At 47.4% G+C, this 8,947-nt stretch overlaps 1 protein-coding gene across 4 annotated transcripts in view; it reads right to left on the bottom strand.

The window, feature by feature from the left end:
• Positions 1-5,956: 5,956 nt before the first annotated feature.
• DDHD1 (DDHD domain containing 1) overlaps positions 5,957-8,947 on the bottom strand; it is a 42,208-nt gene continuing 39,217 nt past the window's right edge. For 3 of the 4 annotated variants that reach the window (XM_069856840.1, XM_069856842.1, XM_069856843.1), the window contains 2 exons: positions 7,895-8,077; positions 5,957-6,995 (listed from right to left, as the gene is read on the bottom strand). In XM_069856840.1, the coding sequence (XP_069712941.1) occupies positions 6,814-6,995; positions 7,895-8,077 (365 nt within the window). In that variant the 3' untranslated portion in view covers positions 5,957-6,813. The remainder of the gene's footprint in view (positions 6,996-7,894; positions 8,078-8,947) is intronic. The other variant, XM_069856841.1, reaches the window with a different exon arrangement.

The raw sequence follows: 8,947 nt of genomic DNA, 5'->3' as shown, positions 1-8,947 counted from the left end.
GTGCTGCGCAGGGGTGGGGTGAGAAAAGAAACTAAACCTAAAGCCCAACATTTTAAAGCAGCTCTTTTCCTTATATTAACTATATAAATATATTTATTTGTGGTCCTTATGGTAACTACACCGAAGTATCCAGCAAATGCTGAGGCCCCTCTAGGAAACATGGACTTTCAGAAGGTGAATGTCTAGAACTTTCTGAAATACACAGACTCCCTGTATCTTTAGTGGCTCTACAAGAAAAAAATAATTAATTTCCAGATTATCCCATAGAGATTTCAGCAGTTATCGTTTCATTTCAATAGCTGCTTTGATTGATACAACATTCAGAGCAGTTTGCAGTGCTTGTTTAACTGGGCCAATGGGTAACCTATTGTTAAGACACTTTAGCGGTTAGAGAATCTCTACAAGGAGCAAGGGAATAAAAAGGACAAAACTAAAAGCCTGTTTGGCTAGAAAAGCCAAACCCCCATACTGAGCAAAAAATGCAGCCATTTATCAAAGCCCGTTGGAAGGAATTTTAATTCTTGGCTCCAAGCGGGGATAAAGGGAGCATCGCACAAGTGCTGCCTCTGCTGTCACAACACAGCAGCGCTCGGGGAATGAGAACCCTTCTCTGGGTGCTCACAGGAGCATCACACCGCTTCACAAACACAGCAGGGAGAGGGTGTCAGAGCCTCTGAACACCAGGAGGCAATGGCAGTCACTTCTAGAGGCGTATATTCAAAAACCCAGTCACTGTGCGGGGAGGATGCCCCAAACAACCCCGTCTCCCTCGGATGAAAAGACTCCACAGGAGCTTGGGAGGCGGCCAAACCCCACAATAAGCTGAGCGGCCACCCTCTCAGAAGCAAATAAATCATAGAATATTTGGGCTGGAAGGGAGCTTAAAGCCCATCCAGTTCCACCCCTGACATGGGCAGGGACGCTGTGGGTAGCTAAGGCCCGGCGGTCGGAAGATCTCGCGATGTACGGAAAGGTAGGACCCCCTCCGAGTAGCCAATTGCGTATTAGTTCATGATGTAAGCAGACGGCAGTGACGTCCTAAGCCCAGGCTATATAAGGCTGTGTTACGTATCAATAAACGCCATTTGCCGTCCACCACATCGGTGTCTGTGAGCTCAGGGACCGAGTGACCTGGGTTTGGTCGCCGTGCTGTTCCTGAACCAGGTCGCCACGTCTCCGAAGGCAACACCTCCGAAGGCAACAAGTGGTGCCGAAACCCAGGAGCCGGGAAGGAGCTCCGGGAATCGGGAAGTCGCTTGGAATCGTGTGAACGGCGGCCGGTGCGGCTGGACCAGCCCGGCGGGGAGGACGCTCCCGGACCCACAAGGAGGATGGAAGCCCTTGTGAAGGTCGTATCACAATTATATAAGACAGATTGTAAGCCTAAAGATTTTATTCTCGCCATTGCGAGACTTTTAGAGCTTGGGGTCATTGACCAGCCGGTGGATATTCTCCACCCCGAGGTGCGGGATGAATGCACCAAAGCGTTAGCCGAGGAGGCGATGTCCTCGGGTTGTGCGAAAAGCCTTAAGTCGTGGGGGAAAGTCGTACAGGCCCTGCAGGAGGCCACACAGGAGCAGGAGACCTGGGGGGCGGCCAGGGACTGTTTGCCGGCCACCCCGGGACTGGGGGTCGGGGCGGCCACGCGGACTCTGCACCCCCCACGTGGTGATGATTATGCAGAGTCTAAATGTTTGCGAAAGGGTGATACGTCCCCTCAATCCCCAATCAATCCTTCTGGGGTGGGTTGGCCGAGGAGGCCAGGGGCGCCGCTGGAAAAGCGGAGCCCGAGGGGGTCTCGGGTAGAGCGGCACCTCCTGCGGCCCAAGATGGCGCCGGGCGGGAAAGGGAAAGGCGGGGTGAGAACGCTCGCGGCGGGAACAGGGAGGTAGCGCGGGAATTGAATAGCGCGTGCGAGCGTGAGAGGGAGGAGATTGTGAAAGAGAAGGGGGGGGGGGCGAGGGGCGGAGAGCCAATCAGAGCTCCGTCTGGAAAAATCAGCCAATCAGAACGTCCGCAAGGGAGGTGGGCGGGGCTGGGGCCCAACAAAAAGAGCTCGGGGCCCGGAAGTGGCCGGTCAGTCGAGTTCCGGCTCCGGCTCGGACACTAGTCGGGGTGGGTGGGTCACAACCGACTCGAGCTCAGAGGAGGAGGGAGTGGGGGTGCATAGAGTTAAAAGCCGACACATCCCCACTCAAATTAAAGAAAAGCCGAGAGGGGGACAAATCCCTCTCACGGGTTGGAGAAAAATAAAGATGGCATGTGCCGATCGGGCCCCATGGGCCACGCTGGCGTTCCCGGTCCGGGTGACAGAGGGGACAGAGGGTCCACTCACCAATAAACCCTAAGGACGTACAAGCAATTGTTAAAGCAATTAGGGATAAAGGGCTTACTTCTGCCATGGTCTCCACCCTCATAGACAGCGTTTTCGGTGGAGATGATATGCTGCCCTTTGATATAAAACAAGCTTGTAGATTAATATTTGACGGGGCAGGGATGATTGTGTTCAAACAAGAATGGGAGGACAACTGCGTGAAGCAGCTGGCCCAAGTAGCTGGGGCAGATCGCCCACTGCACGGCTCCAGCCTGCAGCGGCTCATGGGAACAGCCCCAGCAATGATCACCCCTCAGGCGCAAGCTCAGGGCCTCCGGGCCCATGAAGTCACGGCGACTACCCGTGCGGCCAGAGAAGCCATTCGCACAGCCTCTAGAGTTATCGCCAAGCCATCACCATGGTCCACGATAAAACAAAGTGAAAGTGAGAGTTTCATACAATTCGTGGACCGTCTCCAGGCAGCAGTCGACTCTTCGAGCCTGCCTGCGGAAGCAAAAGGCCCGGTGGTAGCAGAATGCTTGCGTCAGCAGTGCAACTCGACAACCAAAGAAATCCTGCGGTCATTGCCGCTGGGGTCAAGTATCGCGGACATGATCAAGCATGTCGCGAAGGAAGAGCATCTAGCCCCAATCCAGGTGGCCGTTAGCACTGCAATCACCAACGTGATGGCATGCTCTACATGTGGCCAGGTGGGTCACGTTGTAACAAACTGCCCTCGGTTTCATGACTTGCCAACAGCATTCCCCCTGTGCCAGAATCGACCCAGAGGACTGTGTTGGGTCTGCGGGAAGCAAGGGCATTTTGCCAAGGAATGCAGATCTAAAACTCAGGGAAACGGGAGGGGGAGAGGGCACCTGGGCCGCGCACGGCCCTCTCCCACTTGGGACACCAGGCGGCCCAACTTGCCAACCCCGAATGGGGCGAAGCGCCCCCGAACCTGCAGCCCCCCCGAGAAGCAACCAACTTTATGATCCAACCAGCGGTCCAGTCGAACCTGCCCTTATCTCAGGGACAGCAAGGACCACCCTCTGGGGGCGAGACCCCAGGGTGGCCCTGGCAGTGAAGTGTGATAACCCACCAGTGGTGTAGGGGAGTTGTTCCCTTTATAATACCCTAAATGGCACCACCATTAGTGTCCCCTTTTTGATCGATACCGTAGCAGACGTTACAGTTATTCCCGAGACGAGTTGGCCCCCACGTTGGAAATTGGAAGACGCCCCTATGGTGGGAGGAGTTGGGGGATTAACCCGAGCTCGGAAGAGCGCTCAACCGATAGTAATAACGCTGCACACTGAAAAGGGGCCGGAGAAAACTATTACCCTCTTCCCATATGTTGTGTCGGGAGTCCCACCCCTGCTGGGAAGGGACGCTCTAGCCCTATTAAAAGCCAGAGTGACAAATTTACCATAAGGGCCACTGCCGCATACCCACTTCCACCAATTAAACTGAAGTGGAAATCGTCCGACCCAGTATGGGAGGCTGAGGGATGACCTCGTTGCTCTCTACAACTACCTGAAAGGTGGTTGTAGAGAGGAGGGAGCTGGCCTCTTCTCCCCAGTGACAGGGGACAGGACGAGAGGGAATGGCCTCAAGCTCCACCAGGGGAGGGTCAGGCTGGACGTTAGGAAAAAATTCTTTACAGAAAGGGTCATTGGTCCCTGGCAGAGGCTGCCCAGGGAGGGGGTTGAGTCACCTTCCCTGGAGGGGTTTAAGGGACGGGTGGACGAGGTGCTGAGGGTTATGGTTTAGTGTCTGATAGGAATGGTTGGACTCGATGATCCAGTGGGTCTCTTCCAACCTCGTGATTCTGTGATTCTGTATATTGAGTAAACTTGTGTCGTTTGTTAAGAGCTGGCCAGCGAAGGTTAATTTTATGTTTGTAGAACACCAGCAGCTGCTTTAAGAAGGTATTTGGTTAGCATTACACCCAGTTACATTCAAGTTACCATTTACCCAAGTGTGCCAAGTGTTTGTTACTATGAAACTGTTGTTTGCACTTTTTAGACTTTATATTTTAAATTTAGGCTTTTGATGTTATATTTGAGACTTGTTAAGATTTTTATATTTGTTAATTTATTTAAATTTGGTAAGATTATATATTGTTAAGATTTTATATTTGCTAAGATTTTTATATTTTATAATTTTTTGGCTATTCCGTTAAGCATAGGGAGGGGGGAAATGTTGGTAGCTGGGTTGGAGCGGCCTGGGTTTGGTCACCATGCCGTTCCTGAACCAGGTCGCCACGCCTCCAAAGGCAACACCTCCGAAGGCAACAGGATGCCTCCCATGGGATCAGGGGCTCCAAGCCCCATCCAGACCGGCCTTGAACCCCTCCAGGGATAGGGCAGCCACAGCTTCTCTGGACAACCTGTGCCACTGTTTTACCACCCTCACTGTGAAGAATTTCTTCCTCATGTCTCATCTAAATCATCCCCTTGCCAGTTCAAAGCCATTCCCCCATGTCCTATCACTCCAAGCCCTTGTAAACAGTCCCTCTCCAGCTTTCCTGTAGCCCCTTCAGGTGCTGGAAGGCCATTCTAAGGTCTCTCTGGAGACTGGTTGTGGCCTCCACTCCACGTTCTCCCCTATGGAGCAGGGCTGGGCTTTCAGCAGAGGGGGATGCAGGAACCATGGAGAAGGCCCTTGACATGCCAGAGCCCCAAAAAGGACCTCAGCAGCAGCTCGACAACATTCGCTGTCAGGCAGCTGTGTTTTCCTTGTGTTTAAAATGAAGTCTCTGTCCTCAAACACTGACTCAGGCAGGTTATCTGTTGAAATTGGCAGTGACGAAGGGACAGCAGTGTATCATGTGGACGCTATCACAAGATACAACACACTTGTGACTCCTTCGATTGCAGAAACCCCCGCCTTGCAACAGTGCCAATGAGAAGTTCAGAAATAAAATCAAGTATGAGTTCCTGTAAAGGAAGTACGTACCCTTTTCCAAAAACGCAGCTGCTAAAATTGCAATTTCTCTTCTGGGACGTTCAGATCAGGACAAGACAGCTTCTGTTCCCAGTCACTGGTGCCTTTTACTTCAGAACTGCAAATGTATTGGGAAATTGAAATAAACCCATTCTCAATGTTGGCAACCCCACAAACGAACTGACCTCAGTTATTTCATGGCTCGACGCCGCTATGGAGAGTCTATAACCAATGAAAGGGAATGAAAAACTCACCAACAATGTGCCAATTAATATGTAGATCGTGCCCTGTGCAGTTTTAGAGAGTATCATAAAGAATTGATTGTTTATCATTATATGGATGACATTCTGGTAACGGGAAAGGCAGATCTGAATATGGTACTGAAGGAGTTGCAACATGGTCTACAGCAATATGGGTTACAAATTTCTCCTGAAAAAATCCAGAGAGAAGTTCCATGGAAATATTCGGGATGCAAAATTTTACAACACACAACAGACCCTCAAAAGGCTCAGTTAAAAGTAAAAATCAATGCACTAAAAGATGTGCAGATATTGTCGGGTAACACAGCAGGGGGTGGGACTGGATGATCTTTAAGGTCCCTTTCAACCCAAACCATTCTGTGATTCCATGATTCTTCTGTCCTAAAGAGCAGAGGCAGTTACTTACCTTTGAGAATAATGGGACCGATGTCATTGGTGTGAAACCACAAATATTTGTTTTTAATGAAAAAATACTTAAAGTGTGCCACAGTGTCCATATATTCATTTGAATAGTAGTACAAAGATATGTATTTCTGAGAAAAAGTCTTAACACTGTAGAAAATAAATGTGGTTCTTAAATTATGTCAAAAGAAACCAGTAAAAAAGTAATGTTGTATACACTGGGATAAAATGAAACAATTAGAGATACGAAAAAAATTATAATTACAGTATTTGAAATATTTGATTCATGCTTTTTTTCAGCATTAGTTTCTAGATGTGCCACACACAATACGCCCTCCGAAGCCAGCAGTCAGAATGGTCTTTCAAATGGTGCTGTGGATAACAGGGTGCGGAGCTGAAATACAGTCCTAGAAAAATGACACCACCGTTTGTTATTTACCGAGACGTAAAACATCAGAACATGGCAGTTTTAGGTCTGTATCTAACATATACTTTTGTTAATGGAAATTATTTTATTTATTTTATTTTTTTTTTAAAATCAACTGATGTTTTATACTTTCATGAACTAAACGGCAATTATGGTCATTAACAAGTATGTCACCCAAGCACAATGCACAATCGTGCTTACGGGATGTTACACGTCGGATTGGCTTTTGATAGAGTCCAGGAATTTGGAATCATTTCAGGTGTAATTAAGCACTGCAAAATGTTTAAAACGATAAAGTGCTTGTAAATACAAATAAACTTTTCTTTCTCTTTAGAAACAGGAAAAAATCCAAACATGCACTTAAACCTGAAACCTCCATGCTGCAGTTCCGCAGTACAACAGTACAACACCAGGTTTGTGCCATTTGCTTTAATATTTCCTTTTCCACCTCGTGCCACTCTCAGTCAACCGGTGACTAAATTGGATTCGTCAGCATCTTCCTGGTCATCTTTGTACAAGAACTTCAGAAGGAAAAGAGCAATATCCATAGATGACCAGTAGGCAGTGTGGGATGTGACTGCGGACAGGTATCTGCTCCCCACGAGACCTTCCCTGAGCTCAAAATCAATCCTGTGCTCCAGCTCCGCTAGAAATCAAACAAGAAACAGAAACGCTGTTAGAATTGTATGTCAGCATAAAAACACCAGCATGTTGAAACAAACTTATGCTGAACAGTTTAATTTAACCATTAAGGCAGGTACACTTCACTCAGCGCTGGAGAAGACTCGGGGTTTGTCCTCAGAGTGCTTCTGCCAAGCAGAGACTTCACAGAAAATTTATATACAGAATTGTTTTCAAATTCATATTTTTCCCCAAAATGGCAAGCATACTTTATTCCTGGAAGCTCATTGCAGATCCAGGGGAATGAAATCAAATCAGCTCAGAGTCGTTAAGGTGTGGCCGTACCTGAGTAGTCAATCTCAATAACTCTGGGTGACAAGAAGATAAGGGTTCTCACCTTCAGTGTAAAAAATTTCTTCTTAATATCTAGTCTAAACTTCTCTTCTGGTTCAAAATCATTTCCCCAGGGCATTCACCTAAGTCAACTGTGACTCTTAACGATACGTACAAACATTTTAAGGTACATGTGTTAGCACAAACCTGAGCTAAGAGCGGTTGCTGTGCAGGGGTGGGGTGAGAAAAGAAACTAAACCTAAAGCCCAGCATTAAAAAGCAGCTCTTTTCCTTATATTAACTATATAAATATATTTATTTGTGGTCCTTATGGTAACTACACCGATGTATCCAGCAAATGCTGAGATCCCTCTAGAAAATATTTATTTCAGAAGGTGGATGCCTAGAACTTTCTGAAATACAGGGAAATACATGTTGCTATGGCATTTGATGCCACATGGTTGGACTCGATGATCCAGTGGGTCTTTTCCAACCTGGTGATTCTATGATTTCCAGCCTCATAGAACATGCAGACACAGCCCATTAAAGGTCTTGTTTCCATGGGGTTTGTAAGGTGCTCTCGTCACTTACCTGTGGGTCTGGGAAAGCCCGAGGTGCTGTGTGAGAAAGGCGGCGTTCCAACAGTTGCGGTCTCCCCCTCATCCTCCTTGGCTCCATCATTCCCTGTCTCGAGTGGCTGTAGGGTGGTTGTACTGGATTGACCAAATCTTGAGAAAAGCATCCTCCTGAGGCCCATCCCAATGCTCGCAGCTCCTGCATTCAGCACGGAGGGGGAAAAAACCCAAGCACAAAAGCAGCTAAATCAAACCGCAAATTAAAAGTCACTGTAGCACCCATCAATTAGAACTGAGTGACAGACAAAGAAAACACTATTCATGCTTTTTGAGGATGGGAACAGGTTATCTGACTTAAGTGTGCACTGTTTATCCTGAGACTAATCTAATACAGCAATTTGGAAACTGTAGTTAGGGATAAAAAAATACACGAGAACAATTCTACAGCATGAAATGTGGTGCTTTTACAGGTCTGTTTTAATTCCTCTTTCATAAAAAAGCCTAAGAAAAAGTTGCTTTTATATCAACATAGAGCTTTCTTCACATAAAAATCCCACCAGGATAATCAAAACACTCTGCGCATTAAGGGTCCTTGAGTTGGCACAACCCTCATATTTAGCAATCCTCCATCAGTCTTTAGAAGGATTATCTTGGTTGCTCAGGGAAGAGGGGTGTAAAAGGTAAGAACAGATCTGTGATGTTTTCTCCCGGCTTTGCTGCCACCTTATGGACATGGCATTAAAGTTGGGACAGGAAGGCAGCAAAGAGCAACCCTGCTTTGAAATACTAACGTGCTTTTATATACTTCACTTATTTGATTGGGAAGATTCTTGGCACTAGGTCACATTAGTCTTCTTCCAAATCCCAGACAGAGAGCTAAAGAAAAGCCTTGAGTCAACAAAAACTGCAAGTGTGTGCTCAAATCCAGTCCCCAGTGAAAGTGAATTTAAGCTCACTTAAACCAGAGCTTATTTTGAATCCGAAAGCCAGAAGGGGATAGATTTCTTATTAAAACAGCATGAATTTCCCACTGTAAGATCATGAGATAAACGGAATAGGTTACATAGAG

This window comes from Phaenicophaeus curvirostris, chromosome 5, assembly GCF_032191515.1.
Source record: "Phaenicophaeus curvirostris isolate KB17595 chromosome 5, BPBGC_Pcur_1.0, whole genome shotgun sequence".
In the NCBI taxonomy this organism is placed as follows: Eukaryota; Metazoa; Chordata; class Aves; order Cuculiformes; family Cuculidae; genus Phaenicophaeus; species Phaenicophaeus curvirostris.
Note: the sequence above shows the minus strand (reverse complement) of the source record. Positions and strands in the feature narration are given on the sequence as shown.